Source organism: Urocampus carinirostris, chromosome 13 (assembly GCF_059441175.1).
Source record: "Urocampus carinirostris isolate Australia breed hairy pipefish chromosome 13, RoL_Ucar_1.0, whole genome shotgun sequence".
In the NCBI taxonomy this organism is placed as follows: domain Eukaryota; kingdom Metazoa; phylum Chordata; class Actinopteri; order Syngnathiformes; family Syngnathidae; genus Urocampus; species Urocampus carinirostris.
In genome coordinates this window covers 17,200,884-17,220,178 of record NC_142361.1, presented here as the reverse complement: position 1 = coordinate 17,220,178, position 19,295 = coordinate 17,200,884, and the positions used below count along the sequence as shown (strand labels likewise).

The 19,295-nt window shown below is 37.7% G+C and overlaps 1 protein-coding gene across 4 annotated transcripts in view; it reads right to left on the bottom strand.

The window, feature by feature from the left end:
- Window positions 1-19,295, bottom strand: part of LOC148353904 (dual specificity protein phosphatase 19-like) — a 30,011-nt gene continuing 10,716 nt past the window's right edge. For 2 of the 4 annotated variants that reach the window (XM_088352018.1, XM_088352017.1), the window contains exons 3-5: window positions 15,340-15,386; window positions 7,959-8,111; window positions 2,491-3,788 (exon numbers count right to left, since the gene is read on the bottom strand). In XM_088352018.1, the coding sequence (XP_088208144.1) occupies window positions 3,606-3,788; window positions 7,959-8,111; window positions 15,340-15,386 (383 nt within the window). In that variant the 3' untranslated portion in view covers window positions 2,491-3,605. Of the gene's footprint in view, window positions 1,376-2,490; window positions 3,789-7,958; window positions 8,112-12,344; window positions 12,427-15,339; window positions 15,387-19,295 lie in introns of those variants that run through there. The other 2 variants (XR_015852576.1, XM_088352019.1) reach the window with 2 other exon arrangements.

The following is a 19,295-nucleotide window of genomic DNA, read 5'->3' as shown; positions in this document are numbered from 1 at the left end:
TTGTGTTCCAGAATTATTCGTTAAAATTCTATATCTATCTGTAGCATGGCTGAGATAAACTTACAGTGAAGGTTCTTGTCATAGTGAAGGCTCTCCACAGTTTTATGTACAAAAGTATGCAACCAGCTGTTTTCAGGAGATGCAAGGAACACAAGAATGTGCTCACTAACGGGTGAATGGAGGAAAAAAATCGCTAGTAGTTAGCAATACACTGCATTGTATGAATTTCACAAAAATGCAAACCACTATCCATACTTTTTTATGTCATATTTGTATGTGTGTACAACAAAATGTCTTCTTTGCTCATAGCTGAGTATGAGTTTTGGGATAACAAGATACCCAAGATTTCTACTAAGAGTAACAAAGTACTTAACTGAAATAACTTCTATCAAATATTTTCCCTAATTATTCAAATTTAACATTCTAAAAATGCTCATTAATGACAATTCTACACCTGTGGTCCCCTTCATATCTGCCACAAATATTGCAACGCTTAAGAACATTGTCAAGTTCATGAACCGTACAAACAGGAAATTCACTAAATGCTCAAACAATAGTAAGTAGACATAAAGCTGAAATTGAACTATGTGTTGGACACGCATACCTCAGCTGACATGTCGACAGCAAGGCCAGCCGACGGGCTAAATTGCTCTTCCTCTTCTGTCCCCTGTGGAGAAGTTACAGATGGGAGGGCTGGAGCCATCCTGCGGGCCCTCTTAACCAGACGCTGAAATGTCAGAAAAATGTCAGGGGAAAACCCGGTCGGCTTGACCGCAGCAGCTCCTGAGTGATGCCATTGAAGAGCAACAAAGAGGGAAGGCCAAAGCTGTGCTCTCACGCTGCACTTTGCCACAACCGTCCTCACAAAATGCTTCACTTTTACAGTCAATAGCTGTTTATTGTGGGGGGATACAGAATATACCTGTTTGTCTTAACTTTTCAGAAAGCAGGGCCAGATTTGGTAAGCTGTAAAATCAGAGGGTAGATCGAATTTACTCAACCATTTTTATGACAGCCTTTAAAAGGTTCACCCTCCGTGAAAGGTTTGCCAAGCTTGGCGATCTGTGTTGCGACGTCGTAGCATTTTCATTTGGCATCACGGTGTTCAGTATTTTGGTTTCTCCCGAGTGCCAATTAAGCAAAATCAGTGTTGCAACTCTTGCTGTAGGCTTAATTTCCTTTATTGGATCCACCAACAGCATTCAGTCACCCAGACAGGCAGGTAGTAGGTTATAAACCTTGGTTGGTTAAATCCCTTAACCACTAGGGTCATAGGAGCATCAGTTCCTGTGGTGTATCTCGGGCAAGTACAGCCTTGTGGCACCCATCCCTTTACAGGCCAACTTATGTTTTCTCCCAGTCTCGAACAGAGGGCCTACAATGCAATTAAACACTTCAATTTAAAGTACCAAAATAACAAAGCAATAAAATGATATACATTTTAAAGCAACATTCACTATCCTAACCCCCCACAAACATTTAAACAAAAGTACAATACTCATTTATCACGGTACAGCAGAAATGCAGTCATGTGACCGTGCCTAGTCTAAACATTTGCGAACCGAAAAACTGAACTAAAGTAGTGATCACAAAGACAGTGATATTTGTGGCTTAGAGTGACGAAAAAAAAAATGACGTGCTCACAGAATTAATAACAGTCAAACTGGAGCAAAATGAAGAAGGACTAACGGGTGCCTTTTAGCTTCTCTTGATGCACAGTAATGTTATAAGTTCTTTTGACTCAAGCTCTGATGCACACTCCAGTTTTAAATTCTGGAAGCGCAGTTGTTTCGGATTTCGGTGAAAACAATACCCCAATTCCCACTTGTCCTAGACGCAGCGGCACTCACAATCAACCTTCCTCTTTTTATTAATAGTCGCCATGCCGAAAATGGGGACTGTGGCCAAAGGGCTACACCCACCATGTGTCGAAATGTTGAAATTGTTTTTGTTCATATTGATTTTATACTGCGATGAACATTACTGGCAGGCCACATATTAATAATTTTATGAGACAATAGGGGCCAGTCAAAATGTGATCACGGGCCGTATCTGGCCCACAGGCTGGACTTTGGACACTGCTATAGACCCACCTGCCGCAATTGAATATCAGTGATACACAAAAATTGGGGGCAAAAAGACAATGAACAGAGATACAGTGAAAAACCTATCAATTTTTGTCAGAGCATTTGGACAATGGGTGGAACGAAGGCCCAGTGTGCAAACACTGCGTTTATTAACAGTGACAGAAACCAGCTCCATGCAATCAGTCGGCAGGCTTTATGGTCCCGTTAAATAATCTACGACCTTTACTGGACCAGCAGGATTTGACAGCCATTTGGCACGACTTATCTCCCCCTCTAAGCTGCTGGCGTGTGACCAATATTCATCCACTCCTTTAACGCACTCCCACAAGTGCCTACCGCTAAAACAAACTCAAAAAGCTGCACTTGAATAAAGAAATAAAATTAAAAGACATCGAGAGAGTGGACGGATACAATAAGTGTAGAATTTAATTTCACGTGACAATGCTTTCTGTATTTCGGGCGCTTACATACACAAAAAAGAACAAATTATAATCACATGGCTATGTTTGGATAAAAGTATTATGTAAATAATAGGGTTTGTACACCTTTTTCATTGCCATATTCACTTTTTAAGGACTTTCATGGCAAATTAAAAGAAATCTGGTGTGAATCATGTATGCAGAGCCAAAAACATATCTGCGACCGACATATGTGAATTTTAATCTTGAGTACATTTCAAATATATCTGTTTTGGAGACACGTCTCTCCCCATAAAAGTTGTGTAAAAATGAATGCGTAATATGTAGCTTACATTTTTCAATTGCAGGAAGTTCTTCCTATTACAATTTGCTCCTGGGAAACACAGCTTTAACTTTTGCATAGTCCATAAAAAATATCAATCATTAATATGCAAACTTTGCACTAATATAGGTTTCATAGTGCCCTGTTTAAGTGTAGCAAGCACCTTTCCGCTTGGGCGTGACATGGCATACAAACTTGTTGCCGTTAATCATGAGGGAAGAATAAATGCAATAGCAAAGCCGCGAGAGAGCAGTACCGATATCATTTTTAAGCAGATTTTTGCGGAAAAATTGCAACAATTTCAAGCATTTACAAGCAATTCACCCAATTTAATGTAAAATTCAAGCACTTTAAATCTGTGAACACACAACACTTAAATTCAAGCATTTTCAATAATTTCAAACATATTTACGAACCCTGAAAAATGCTTTACCTCACCTGAGAACAGCCTCTTACTTTGGAAAAAGCAAATGCATTTTTTAAATAGCCAACTCGTTTTAAGTTCTGCTTGATTAGCAGTAGCAACTTAAGAGTCAGTCTTGAGAAAAAAAGTGTAGAAAAATCTCAATTGGATGCAAAATTCTGAGAATCCCAAGTCTCACCTTTGAATTTACTATGTCGGTTTTCTTCCTGCGACGATTCAGTTCAGGTGGTGTCCTAAGCCGCAGGGAGCCTGTTTCTCAACTAGCTCCATAAAGAAAGCACCTCCAGATGAGTTATTTTGATTTGGTGCAGTGGGAAAATAATGAAATTGAATTAAAAAAACAATCTCTGGGTTTATGGCCTGTAGTTCATCAGCTGGTGGTGAAATCCCGAGTTGGGTCTACTGGAAGGCCTTGCCAGCTTTACCTGGCGGTATGCCTCATCAAATGTGAGCCCATCTTTCCACATCAAGTAGGCTATGATGATAGAGGATGAGCGTGACACACCGGCGTTACAGTGGACAAGAACCACGCCACCCTAGAGATTCAGACAAAGAAGTTTCAGCCAGACATATAACATTAAAAACAAAGTGTGAAAGTCCATCCTTGTGTTATGTTCTCATTTTTTTTTCAAAAAAACAGGAAGTAGTTAAAAGTAAGTGAATCAGACCAAAGAAAAGCTCATGTATGGTCGCAAGCTAAAAATATAATCCACTCTTTTGGAGTATTGTCAAAATATTCGAGAGAAGTAGGTGGCATTGTGTCTTGCTGTAAAATGTAGCACAATAAAACTCACATACAGTATCAAACTTACAAGCAACTCTCAGTTTGAACATAAAATATCACTTTGAAACAGAGACCAAGGATTACTACTTTGCTATTTTGACAGCAGTCTTGCTGCATTAACATATGGAGGACCAATCCTGCCATATGTAAAAATGCATAAATAATTAATACCTACAGTAATATGCCATAGAAATGAATTAACAAAAAAATAAATCATTTAACTAAATAGATGACACGAATGAAATGTACTCCTATATTCATGCATTTTTGTCTTTTTTGTATCAATTAAATCGTGAATTATATCACTTATTTGGTCGTGTAGTTTGTTGTGTATTTTGTAGTGTATTTTGTCACAACAAAATGTTATTCAAATGAGGGGGCGGGTCAAACAGGGTAAGCTTTTCACCCTTTGGTTGATCAATGAGTACACCGATCGTTCATCACTGATCAATGGGTGAAAAGCTCAGGCCCCCTTCTCATTTGAATAAGAGTTACTCGTGACAAATTACACGAATAAATTAATGACAAAATGCTTGACAAAATAAATACCAAAATAAATAAATGACAAAGTGAATACGTAAATTGTATTTATGTCATATGTAGGTGTTATGTGATTTATTTGTAGGTATTAACTTATACATATACCAGGATCGGGCCCTCTATGTTAAAAAACAAATAAAAAAAATACAAGGATATTTTTAAAAAGTGTTCAAAAACTAAAAATCCAATACCCCCCACCCACCCCGAAAAAAGAAGTGCATGTGTTGTGTGATTCAGAATGTTAAACTTTATTTGATCCCAATTGACTACAAGTTAATAGCTGTTCAATTTGAGATTCTCTGTTATTAGGTTGAGTTGAAAATGACTGCATTATGCGTTTGTATTTTCTTCTCACACAAGCAGCAATAGATAAAATGAATGTAAAGATGCAATCTGTGTACGGAAGCGTGAATATGTAACTTGATTAATATTAATGCCAATGCAATTATTTCTACTGCCTGCAGTGTGTCAAGATGATAATGATTAAATTAAAGACGCATCTCGAGACAGGCCAAAAGCTCAGTCAAGACGCCGACTGCATTGACGTGGTTTGTATTCTATTTGGAGAAGTCTGTTGCGGCGTAAAATCTCTTGTCTCTTTCCACCTGTCAATCAATGTCCAGCGAGTCAAACGGATGAAAATCTCAATACGCTTTTCTGGCCGTAATAGACGAGTTATCACTGCTTTCTGTGGTTTGCTTTTAAACGTAACCTTATCTAGCAGCCCCTCAGGGCTTGCGCAGGCAAACGTAAAACAGACACAGATAAGAATATTCATCTTTTATGAGTCACCATCAGACAGAGAACGCGCTCCATTGCATTTTCTGTGCAGGCTTGGCCAAACTTACTCAGAACAGGAATTTTTTTTTAGACTTTTAGGCGGGAATGAGGAACATCTGCAAAATAAAAACTGCCCTAGCTAGATAATCCATCAAGGGCAACATGAAAACTTAATTTGCTTTTGGTCCGAGTGCTTTGGTTTTGTCCTCATTTGACAGCGTTGGGCTGAGTGTTTTCATATCAGCAGGGACATCGCAGTGTCCGGCGCCCAGGAGGAGCCGAAAGGGTCTGCCAGGGAGGCCATTCAAGAAAATGAGGTCACAGGTGAGTAAAAGGGACATTTTGATGCAGACCTGATGCCAGCCGAGACTTTGTGCTGAGCTTTGGTCTTTGCGTCGCACTGCGCTGCAGATAATCCCCTACTAGGGTGTAACAAATGTAAATGCACTGCAGAGAAGTTGCAAGCCTGCGCAGTGCGCCTAGATTAACCTATAGCAGACTTTCATAATGCAAATTGATATTAGTTTATTTAATTTGTGTTGGTATGTAGTTTGAGTGTCTGTAAACAAAAACAAAACAACAACAAAAAACAAAAAAATAACTTACCGTAGTATGAGTCTAACAAGTTCACAGCCCAACAGTGTTTCTCAACCTTATTTTGAGCTTCTCCATAATTTGTTTTTAAGCACAACGTCAGTCGAAAATCATTAATAATTCATTCCTGGCACCAGTTCCATGTTTGTTTTTCATCTTAAATTATAATGGTGCCTAAAGTATCAGTGCAATTAATTTCTTTATAGATTGTTTTGCTATAAATTGATATTTTACTGATTTCTAACCTTTTAGTTTTAGTACATTTTTACCATGTTTTTCTAGAAAATAAATCACAAAAGTAAAACTTAAAATGAACAAAAATGGTCTGCTAGTGGAACTTAATATTTTGAATATTTTCTATTTTTTTGAAAAAATAAGAACATAATTAATACATAAAATTTTGTGCAATATTCTTACTTTATTTGATGTATTTTATTACTTTTTGGAGTGCAGCTTCAAACAAAATAAGCTATTCAATACAGTTCAATGAACTATAGTCATGATCAAATATTATATAAAGAAAATGTGATCTGCTGCCACCTACTTAAGTAGATAAATGTTACAGTTACTCAGCTGATCACTGGAACAAAGCTAAGATACTGAACAACGGCACGCTTTTTTTTTTTTTTGCAAAAAAAATTGGGAAATTCCTGCAGCACATTAGACAAGGTGCCAGGGCAGCACGGCGGCGCAGTGGTTAGCGCTTGTGCGGCACAGTTCATGTCATGGGAACCTGTTGTGGGTTCAAATCCAGCTCCAGACTTCCTGTGCGGAGTTTGTATGTTCTCCCCGTGCTTGCATGGGTTTCCTCCGGGCACTCCGGTTTCCTCCCACGTTCCAAAAACATGCATTTCAGGTGAATTGGCCGGTCCAAATTGTCCCTAGGTGTGAATGAGCGAATGAGTTGTCTGTCCCTGTGTGCCCTGCGATTGGCTGGCAACCAGTTCAGGGTGTCCCCTGCCCACTGCCCGGAGATGGCTGGGATGGGCTCCAGCCCCCCCGCGACCCTGATGAGGATAAGCGGTACGGCTGATGAGATGAGATGAGACATTAGACAAGGTGCCACAATAGATACACTTCAATGGATTTTTTTTCGTTTACAGTTAATTTGGCTGATTAGTATTCAAGTTATTTAAAAGATTTTATTTCAAACTGCGTCCAGGTCAAAAACTTCAACAACTCTTTTTCAATCACTCTAAAAGAAGATATCGTATGTATTTATAGCTTTTGCCTAACAAAAATTAAGTGGTAGTACTATTCATTGTAAATGTGTGTTGTATCTGTGCACCATTCTTCCACTTGTGCATGAGATGTGAATTATTATCAGCTTTGTGTGATTCAAATTAATCTTGAATTCCTTCCCCCCAATTACATGATTTTAACCAATTTTCAAATTGTTTTTTAAAAAGGCAAATTGATCAAATTAATCCTATTTCACAGTTCTAATCAGCTATTGAACAATCATCAGCTTATAAAACTGTAGAATAGTATTAAGTGATGGATCGCTCCATGTATTGCGATACCAGTTTGATTGAGATAGTGTAAAGAGTTCAGATAAAAAAAAATGCTATTTCATGCATGTTAACAACTTGTGTAAAGTGAAACAAAAGAATACGTCAGTCAATTTATTCCTTTCCCAGTGTAGCCGTTGAGTTGCAGATACCATATTCAGCTGTGTATTCAAAAAAAAAAAAAAAGTGAAAGAGCAAGGTGGATCGGGTGCAGTGCGTGATACCGAAAACAAAGACAGGAACAGATTTCTCAACTGTAGATGAAAACATTGCCGATTCAGCAAAGTCAGGCTTTCGATTTCTTGCTTTAATTTGTAGCCCGCTGTTGATTCGCTTCTCGCGTCTCATATAAAACAACATGATGAATGTACAGAGTGCCTTCGTTGATTGAACACACAGTAAAGCTGGGCAGTGAGAGCCAATCGCAAGTGCTCCCCGGAGACACAGTTGGAGAGTGCATATGGATGAATTTTCTGCCTGCGTGTGCGTCAGCGTACCTGTTCGCAGGCCTGATCTATAAAAGAGCCGCACTCTTCCACATAGGAAGTGATTTGTGTTTCTGGGAGGTCCAGGATTTGGACAGTCTTGTAGACCAGACGATCGGGGAAAGGGTTGGCAACTCCATAGGCCACATTTAACACGTGCGACACCTGCAACAAAAAGACAACAAGACACCTTGAACAAAAAGCCTCCATTGTGAAAGGGGACATAGCAATTACTTGATGGCTTTGATGGAGTTAAAAAATGAAACAGGTGTGGGGGTAAAAAAAGGGAAAAGGAGACAGAAGGGGTGTTTATGATGAGACAGATGGCTTTGATTCATTTTGTTGTCATTGTCCCCTCTCTCACTTAAAGTGACTTTACCTCAGAGGCTTCAATCCTAGGGGCTTTTGTCTCTTTGCAAACAAAGCTCGTTTTCCTTCTTTTGTAAAGGACTTTGTCAATTTTGCATTTTCATAGAAAAAAAATCAGTACAGGCATCTGTGCAATGGTTGGCAATTAGGGGCGTTTGCTACCACTTTTTTAGAGATTAGCCACAAATATGAAACTGGGTACCAATATAGATGGTTTTTTTTATAAAATGTCCACCCCAAAAAACAATGCCTAGAATCTAGGCCAGGGGTCAGCAAACTTTTTGGTGTGGAGTGGCACTTTCAAATTTCCTTCTAAATCAGTGTGCCACACCAAGATTAATGACTCGCACAACATATTTTTAATATCTAACACAGCTGTAATTTTACACCAGTCCAAATACACAACATGGATATACATTTTAATTGTAAAACTCAGTGTTTCAACCCTTTTTGAACCAAAGTACACTTTTATTTATAAAAAAGTTCTGAGGCACACCGTCCCTCCAAACTGTTTAAGAATTAAGTTATGTCAAATATTTCCCTGTACCACCTCATAAGCAGATATGTAGTATATAAAAAGAAGAAAATAATACTAAAAATTAAAAAGAATGATGTGCTTTATGTTTTTAGTTTTTACAGTGCAATCCTAAACCGCTTTGTTAAACAAATTAAGTTATTAAATGTACTGTGCGACCTCAAGAGCAGATAATTAGAACATAAAGGATATAAAAATCTATTGCCACCTACTGATATGGATGACTATTACAGTTCCTCGTCTGAAGATTGCAAAAATACTGAATAATGGCCTGATTTATTGGAAAGATAAAAAAGGGAAAATTCCAGCGGCACACTAGACAAGGTCTCACGGCACACTGGTTCGAAAACTCTGGTATAACTGACCAATTTATCTTCCAATATTCATGTTCATCAATCAACTAAATATAAATGTGAATAACAAGTGGAAAGGCCAGTAGCAATCCATGACTTAAACTTTTTTCCACAAGAATTAACCAGAATCAACCATTCATTAACAATGAACTACAATCAAAAAACAAGTGCTATGGACAGCTACCATACCATTCATCAATGATATCTGATATCTAACAAAAATGAGGGCTCAAAATGACTAATTAAGAAGCGCCTTAAGTCAAAGTTACAGTGCATGAAGGTAAAAATACACGGGTTCCCCTGACGTTGCGTCCTAAATGCGGTATTTTAAAGTCAATGTCGAACGAAGTTGAAAAGTAAAGTCAGTAGAGTTTGTCGAGAACCGGTTCGGCTCACTAAAAGGAACCGGCTCTTTCGGGTCCTAAACGGCTCTTCAGGTCGTTTTTTGCTTCTTTAATCCCAACATGACCAAATATTATGTAAAATTATGCACAAAACGACTTAAAGGAATGGGGGAATAGAACAAAAAAGAAAACAATACCAAAATGAAAAAGTAGTGAAAAGCTGAGAAAAAAAGAAACAAAAGGAAGAGAAAAAAAGAAGGAAAAATTTAGAAAAAAGCCAGAAAAAAAGAAAAGAACAAAATGTAGGAAAAAAGTAAATAGAGAACAAAAAGAAAAAAGTAACAGCTCGGAAAAAATAAACACAATGAGATTTTTTTTAAAGGAATTTAAAAAAAAGTAGAAAAGAACACAGAAAAAAGAAGAAAAAGTTTGTGTTGCATTCAAATAATTCCCAATTATATCAAGTAAATCTTGTTGCCAACATTGTACTTCCACTAAGAAATGTGATTAAGTACAGTTCTGTATCTTACAACCGACTAAATGAGCCCCCAAAAATGTTAATATTATACGACAAAATATGTCAGGAAATAAAAAGAGATGGATATCTTGTGAAAGAATTGTAAGAACAAACGAAGTTTGTAGGCCGTACAACCTTTGCAATAGTACATGAGTCAATTCATTCAAAAGAGAAAAATAATTTTACATTGCCGGAAACTCGGCAAAATGTAACTTGATGTCACGTTTTGGACATGTTTGATAATTAATTATCTTGCCACACTTGGGATTATGGTTGCTCACTGTTGTTTCAAGCGTTGCTCACCGACTTTGTGTGAACACTCAAAGTTCTGATGTCATGAGTTCGAACCTCCTGTGTGGAGTTTGCATGTTCTCCCTGTGCTTGTGTGGGATTCCACCGGGCAACCCGGTTTCCTCCCACATTCCAAAAACATGCAGGTTAATTGGCCGGTTCAAATTGTCCCTAGGTGTGAATGAGATAGCGAATTGTCTGTCCCTGTGTATCCTGCGACTGGCTAGCAACCAGTTCAGGGTATCCCTTGCACACAGCCTGAGGATGGCTAGAATGGGCTCCAGCACCCCCATGACCCTACTGAGGATAAGCGGTGCAGATAACGGATGGATGGATAGTTCTTCAGCAATTATTTTTCAGAGACTTATCAGAAAAACTTCATATACCTAACCGCCTGCAAACCTCACATACATACCGGTAAATTTCGTATTAAGAAGTATAATCCGTTTCATTAGCACTTTCTTAATTATTTCCTGTTTATAAGTTTTTTTTATGTGAACTGCTCTTGGTGATGCAATTGGCCTAGTTGTGTGTTATATAACTTTTTGTTACTGACGGAGGTGTAACAATACTTGGCAAGACACTACCTTATTACAGAGCATCAGTATTTGCAACACTATGAAGGGATTGATTTGTTCCCGTCTTCTTGAGGGTGTTAAACCATCAGGATGTGGAAATGAGAAATTACTGACATTAATTTCATGATAATTAGATTTGGAGGTGAAAGGCTATTTAATTATAGTCCTAACAGTGTCTGGACTTGTCATCAGTATGAGTGAGTAGTGTTCTAGAATCATTCCAAAAGTAGTCAAACATTCCAATTTCCAACATTATATTTGTCAACTGAATTTTTACCGATCATATTTAAAAGAGTCATATGTAAAACAAGTTGCATATACAAGACTGTCTGGTAACCACACATATAAGGATACATTACATAATAAGTAGTATCATTTAATTTATGAGATTTTTTATTTAATTATTTTGTCTTGGTTTTAGATCATTTCAATGCGATTTGCTCCCTGTGGTGCAATTAGCCTAGTTGTTTGTTGTTATAAAGAACCTTTCTAACAAGGAGTGTGTAAAAATACTTGGCAATAATCTGCCTTATTACATAGCATCAGTATTTGCAACAATATGAAGGTGATGATAATGGTCGTCTTCTTGTAGGTGTTAAACGATTAAGAAGTAAAAATGAGAAATTAATGAACTTAAATTTCACGATAATCAGATTTGGAGGTGAAATGTAAACCATCAATGGTCCTAATAGTGTCTGGACTTGACATTAGTATCAGAGACTAGTATTCTAGAATCCATCCAACAGTAGTCAAACATTCCAATTTCCAACATTGAAATATATCCATTTTTTATGTGTCAATAAATGTATTTTACCAGTTTCTTCTATCAGTCATATTTTCAAAGTATCATCAGTAAAACTTGTTTTATGTCCGTGTAGAAATATTCTCTGACCGAATAAAGAATCCCTAACCCCCTGCGACAGAAACTTTGTCCCATTTGCATTCCGTCTATACACCCAAATGCCCTTTCGTCTACCTGATCGGGTTACTCTTGTTAGATTACAGTAGCCGACTGACAAATATTTCTATTGCAATAAAAATCAATGGCTGTGTTCGCATGTCATGATAGGCCGATGTTAGCTGATTCCTGATCTTATTAGTATTTCAGAATTCATTACTTGTACTGTACAGGTGTGAAAAGAAAAGCATTCCTTTTTAACTGTATTGGTGGTCTGTAAAACATACTGTGTCAGTGGTGGTATCAAGGGATGGATTGGGTCTGGTAAATCCCCACTGAGGTCCTTGGTATCAAACGCACGGTCCACCACTGAGCAATGAGCACTGTAGCATATATACAGGCAGCCAAAACGAAGCCCCGATAAAAGTGTGCACATTTCACTCGATCTGAACTCACACCAGCAATAAAAGCAGGAGTGCGGAATGAGTAAAATGATGACTGCGGTGTACTCACCGAGCACCGTGAGTGTTGTGTTCAGCAAATGGAGAGCAGCAGTCCAAAGTGAATGACACTTTTGTGGCTCATTAACGGGGCGCTGCAGAGGCAGTCAACGTGTAAAAGGGGGGTCAGTCGGGTCAACAAATTACTCTCAAGCACGCTCGTTTTATCTCGCTCTTAACACCGGCCGCCGCATCTGCTTCAAAAGAGGAAAGAAAAAGTCAGCTGCCTCAATGTAAATGTGGTCTAAGTCAGCAACCTCGCTGATTCTGGCTGATGCCCTCTTGCACGAGCGTGTGCATTAGCATGTTAGCATGTGATGGATGGCGCTAATTACTCCGTGAAATGTCACAGGTGCGCGCGCCAATTAAATTACAAGAGTCAGTTAGTGTGATTAACGAGCTCAACGAGGCGCGCAAACGGGAATCAAAGTCGACATCAGCATTTTTCGCTTTCGTTTTTTTTTTGACTCAATTTGTTGAGATTTTAATAGAGCCGCCGCATTCACACTCAATCTTATGACTTCTTGTTAGGGGGTAGGCAAACTGATCCAACTATCGATATTATTATTATTACTGAGCAAGTACTCTGATTCGATCGATACTATTGTCCTGGGATCGATACTTGGCTCCTTCACACATTCCCTCCAAGCACCGCTTCTTTATGTAGATAGCACAGCCCTTCATTCTTACCCAACGTCCTCAGCCATTCACTTAGTTCATGCCTGAGCGGGTGACCTAGAGGTCAAATCTATGCGGGCACCTCGACCAGAAGCTAAAAATGACAGAGGTCAATAGAAAGTGCAGCGCAGTGTGAATTTTTTTTCCAACAACAGAAAAGGACTTTACCAGGTGTCATTTGTGTGATAAAGTGGTCTGCTACTGTGGCGACGCCACAAATTGACATAAACACATGGAAACCGCTCTCCCCGCAAGAGCAACGAGCGTGAACCAAAATTGTAATGTCAATGTCCCTGAACAAAAACCTGTAAATCCATTGTCACTATGGGAACAGAGCCTATAAGAGACAATTGATACGTTACAAACACAGCTGACTTTATTTTCAAACCATTGTGTAATTGGAAGTACTTAAGTTGTCTTGTTGACATTGCTATACAGTATTTGTATTTGCGTTACACTGCTTCTTTTTTCTGATTTGACTTTCTTGGCTTTTATTCTGAATTATTTCCATTCATTCTTTTAAGTTTGTGATGTAGTTATTTCATTAAAAAACTAAAACTTATTAAAGTCCTAAAATCTTTAAGCTGTGTTTCGGGAAGATATAAACTAACTCAAGTGGCTAACATTTCAATTATTCAATAATCATGAAATTTCGAAAACATGGTTATATTTATTCAGTTTTAAAGTTATCTTTCTTTTAACTTCAATAATTTGGGATTTTATTTTATAATTCACAGAATTTTAACATTATATAATGAATATTATTAAAATAATTAGTAAGTAACGTAACACTGTGCTAAGAGGATGGAGAATCAGAGTGAGGCACAAAATTCGTAAAACTTCTCCGTGCCTTAGCTGTCGTTAAGGAAATATAAAATGGAATCTATATACAATGAAATATATATATTATGTCTCATTCAATTTCTCAAATTTGGGGATTTTCTTATTCAGAATTTTCTTTCCTCATGGCAAAGATCACCTATCCATTGAAGCTTTTATTCTGACTGAGCAGGGTATACACTTATTGTATTAGCTTAACCGATGAATTAAAACACATTTTCTCTCCTACAAATCATTCACGGTTGTCTAGCTGTGACAATCAAATGATGAACAAGATGTAGGTTCATTTATTTGTAAATCGGACTGTGCCGCACGTCACTGCTCAGTCAGTACCCATTTGTAAAATGATTTCTGAATCCAACAATTCAGACCCGAATACTTGTTTTCGAGCATGTGAAAGAAAGAACTGTTTTTGTAAAGAAAAAAATAGTCCACATACTGTAATGTTTTTATTGTTGTGACACTTCAAGATTTTGAATATTCTTTTTTTATTTTTTCATCCAATTCTAACACTGAACTCACAAAATTAAATCTATGTAGTGTAGAAAATATGGGATTAATGTCTTTTTAAAATGTTTCTGACAAAAAATAATTTTTAATAGTAAATAAAGGGACAGTGAGTACAAATTTGCTCCTTGTGGATGTACAAAAAAAACTAATTTGAAAAAAAAAACTTGATTTAAATAACAAACAAAAATACAGGGACAATGATATAAACATGCATATTTTTTAAAATACTTGAAGGTCAAGAATTTTGTATTTATTTACATAACATGAACCTGACCTAAAGTTTGCTGACATAATAATCAGCCATTTTGCCACTACAGGTACCTGAAAAAGACAAACATCTTGCGAAAGGCCATCTTAGAAAGAAAAGTAGTGAAGTTTGGTCTCGGAGTCTCCATACTCTATACTTCCTTTTGCTTTTTAGCACTAATTTTCAGATGCACACCACGATATAGCGACCTCTAGTGGCATAATAACACATACTGTGCCTTTAGAGCTTTTACTTAAAACGTCTTTACTAAAAATACCAAAAAAGTTATGTTTCCTATGTTGAAGGAAGGAGACATGGCACACAGGCCTAATAGTCACCTTCGAAGACCAAATTCAGGTTCCTAAACGATAAGATTTGTTTGTAATAAAGGAATTTTTGACAAAGCTCTTTTCTAAGATTTTACCGAACTGTGGACAAAATAAAAGTGACCTCTCAGTCCTGCCAAAATATGATCACATCTTCGCAGGCAGTAGGAAAGGGCCAGCGTGTGTCCTTCCAGGCAGAACTAGCAGAGGTATGAAAGCGATCATCCCCAGAGAGAGAGCATTACCTCGGAGTCATGCTGGCATCATTTACTCCCCCTACTGAGGCAAAGCCACACTGCACGAGGCTGTGTCTAATCTCATGTCTCTGCACATGTGAGCGCCAAATCACAAGGGCACCACTGCCTTATTGATTCGCACATCCCGCCCGCACACACATGCACACTGACCTGATATCGCTGCAAGGTGTCCATGTCGTGGGCAGCATCCTGAGAGGCTGAAAGACCAGAAGAAAAGGTGGGAGAAAAGAGTGTTTGAAGCAAAATTGAAAAAAAAAAGAAAAAAAGGTTAAGTTATACATAGTTAAACCTGCAGTTATGCAGGTTTAAGTAGGCAATCTATACACAAGTACTTAAATTGTACCGTATTTTCCGCACTATAAAAGGCACACCCCCTAAAAACCAGTCTTTTATCATATATTTTACAGAAATAAGATGCACCGGACTTAAAGGAGCATGAAATTGAGACTCCAGTTAGAGATACCATGTGAATTTGTGTATAATCTTTGCGTTCTTTATACACTAACGGGAAATATTAATGCAGTTGGTAAGAGTCGCTGATCAAAATCTCAAAATATTGTATGCAACGAGAATCAAACCAGAGTAGTGTCAGTAACACTTTACCACTAGAGCACCATAGGTTTAACAGTCTCTCCACTTCTTCACCCGTTTGTCAATAATATTTCAGTTAAACATATGTTTACGTACCTATAAGAGCTGGTACTGTATTGTGTTAAATGCTTTTCTGTTTTCTCCAATCTATAACATTTGTCGGTGAAGAAGTGAAGAGACTGTTTAATCTATCAGAATGCACTTTGCAATTAAGTGTTTCTGGCACCGTGAGTAATAATAGTGTGATTATGAGATAGGCTTTAATGCCTTTTCACAAGTCCTCTAAACCACTGGTGGCATAGTGAAGTGTCGAGGTTCTCACTGCCACTACTCGGCTTTGACTCTCATTGCAGACTAAATGAACGATAATCAAAAGATCAGTCATTGCACGATCATTGTTCAATTCGGTAGTACAGACGCTCCGCTCCTCTCCTTACGAACATTCGACTTACGCAAAACGGTAGATACAAAATTTTATTTCATAATGTCAAAAATATCCGGACTTGCTGTAAGTTAGATTTTGTATAGTGTGCATCTTTTTCCGAGTAGAGGACAGTGCTGTAGTGGTTCTTTCCGCCGCATGGAACTGTGAGAGGTCACCCAGTATCCACCCCGAAGAAGAAATCCGGCTTCTACTTCCTAGTTCTTGTGTATATACACTGCACTGTATCTCTTGCACGCTAGGAACTTTGACGTTTTTATTGTTTAATATTTTGTGTATCCATTCAATATGGTTGGTGTAAAGAAGAGGCGAGGTGTTTTTTTTTTTTTTTAATTAATAAAAGTGGAATAAGAAAGCTTGATGCGGTTGAGAAAATGGTTGTATTGCTTTTTTTCCCGTCCACTTTTTACCACAGCGGAGGAAGTAGCCTAAATCTTCCAAAAGTATGCTAAACTTAACTTTATTTATCTTTATAGTCAAGTCATGTTTATTTGTATAGCCCTTAATCACAAGGAGTCTCAAAGGGCTTCATCGACAACATAATTTAAACGCCTAATGTCTAGCTTTGTTTTTCATTACCATGCTTTATCATTCAGCCTACTTTGTAACGTTATAGAGCATATCATTTTATTAAACGTTAAGTTTTCCATTTAAAAACAATAAAGGCTACTTAGAGAAGCCTTTGAAAATACTCATATAAACCTTAAACATACATTCCATGCAAAATATATCACTGAAGCAACTTACGAACAAATTCAACAGATCAACGATCGCCCAGAACCATCGTTCGTAAGTAGGGCAGCGTCTGTACACCCTAAAAACCTTGGATTATAATGCATACCTATAATTTCTGCATGCATATCCAATCTTATCCTCAGGATTCTCCAGTTTATAAGGTGCACCGGGTGATAAAGGGTACTTTCAAATTTCTGGCTAAATGGGGTTTTTTAGGTGCGCTTTATAGTCGGGAAAATATGATATATGTCAAGGACATGTAGGTCAAATTTAGGACTCTAAAGAGGTTTGATATGGACAGACTACATTGAGAGAAAGTAAGTATACTTTAGTAAATACAACGGTAAGAATTGGGAATTTGTGACAATTCAAAGCAGAACCTAGGCATTTGGAAGTCCCAGAGCAATCAAAGACCACCTTATCCATTTGCAAGTTGTTATGACATGTGTTCAAAGATAAATTTAACTCCCTCCCAATCTTGTTTTTCATGTTAAAGTTGGTCTGCCAAGTATCTTCTTTGACACCAATCGGAACCCAGCTCTCCCCGTTGTGAATTCTGTAAATGAATACTCAGTTTCCAACCTCCCCTGTGTTTTACTTGATTTGAGTTGAACCTAGACACCTAACGTGCAGTATGTTCTTATTGTCTGATGTGTTATTGACCTAAACAAGAAAGTTTGCGTTAAGAGGGCCATCATTTTGAAACCAAGTTGTGTATTTTAATAAAAAAAATTAACTTTTTTCTCAAGATGGTTAATCTAAGAATCAAAGAATTGTTGAAAGACTATTCCTTCGTTGAAGTTTTACGGCTTTTGCATCCACGGGCACCATCAAGGGCAAAGTTGACGTGGAAATTGTTTCCCCCCTCAGCCACCACCGTTTTATGATAGAGTTTTATGATAGAAGATGACTCAACATAAATTGTAGTCAGACGTGTTCAATAAGTATATGTTGGGAAAAGTTCATGTAAGAATTAAACAATTAGGGCAGGGCTGTGTATGTTTGTACCACAGCCATACCCAACAAGTGGGAGTAGAGTCAAGAAGACACTTACATTTTTGCCTCTTTCTGGGAGATTAAACACTCAAACCAACTAATGTGTCACAACACCATTAGGTGAATAAACCCCCCAATTCCAAACCCTAATGCCCAAGCAGGGAGGCCACAGGTGTCATTCTTACTTATGACTCAGCCGAGCCTAGAACCAATGACATCACAAACTCGGGGCGGATGCCCCATCCCCAAGGCCACCGAGATGGTTATTTATCTTACACTGTATACAAATTGACAAAAGTCGAAAGTGTGCATAGTGTTCTCAGAAGTGTTGGGCACGTTACTTTGAAAAAGTAATTCGTTGTAGCTACTCACTACTTCTTCCAAAGAGTAACCGAGTTAGTAACTGAGTTACTCTATGATAAAAAGAATGAAATACCAGAAAAAGTAACCATTTCTGTTACTTTGAAAATAAGGTTTGTCTCAAATCATTTTAATTTTTCTGAGCATTATTCAAGACAGTTGAGTAGAGAAGAACAGACAGGTAGTTGTGTTATAGAAACATCAGCAACATATTTATCCTATACTTGAAGCGCAACAAAAAGAAACAGTAAACAATATCATAATATAACAATCAGCAGGAAAAGACATAAAGTGAATTTATTAAATCAAATCCAACTTTAATAGTTGGTTGTAGAGTTATATTGTGTTGTTTACACAATATACCGTAAATTCTGGACTATAAGCCGCTACTTTTTTCCCAAATGTTCAGCCCTGCGGCCCATCCAGTGAAGCGGCCAATTTATGTAATTTTTCTAACGGCCGCTTATGACAAGGAAGACTTCAACTCCTTAGATTAGGCAAAAACTGTCTATTTGTCAAAGGTTCTTTCAGATGGCGAGGAGACGCCTTTTATAGCGACAGTTATAGAGAGGAAGATGAGGATGTTTTACTGTGAATTTAACAATTACGGTATGCTTCTTTAACAGATACGTTTGATACGATGCGTGCGTGTTCATAGTAGCGTGTTGGTACTTTTCAAAGGCACAGTTTGGGATGAAAGTTATATTATTATTAAAGCTTTGAAAACTCTCTCGGTGTACCGTCTTTCTTTGTAAATATGTGTAACCATGTATAATATGTATTTGCAACTGCATATTTGTGTAATGTATTTATTTGTATTTATTTGAGACACTTATGCTGATTTTAATGAGCGAATAAGAAAGAAGGGGCGGAGCAAATGCGGGCTGATGGGAACTGGGGTTGGGTAAAGGTGAGTGTTTGTGAACGCAGGAGACAACAGTGGATATATATTTTTCCCACCCTTACCTTTGGAAATATACAC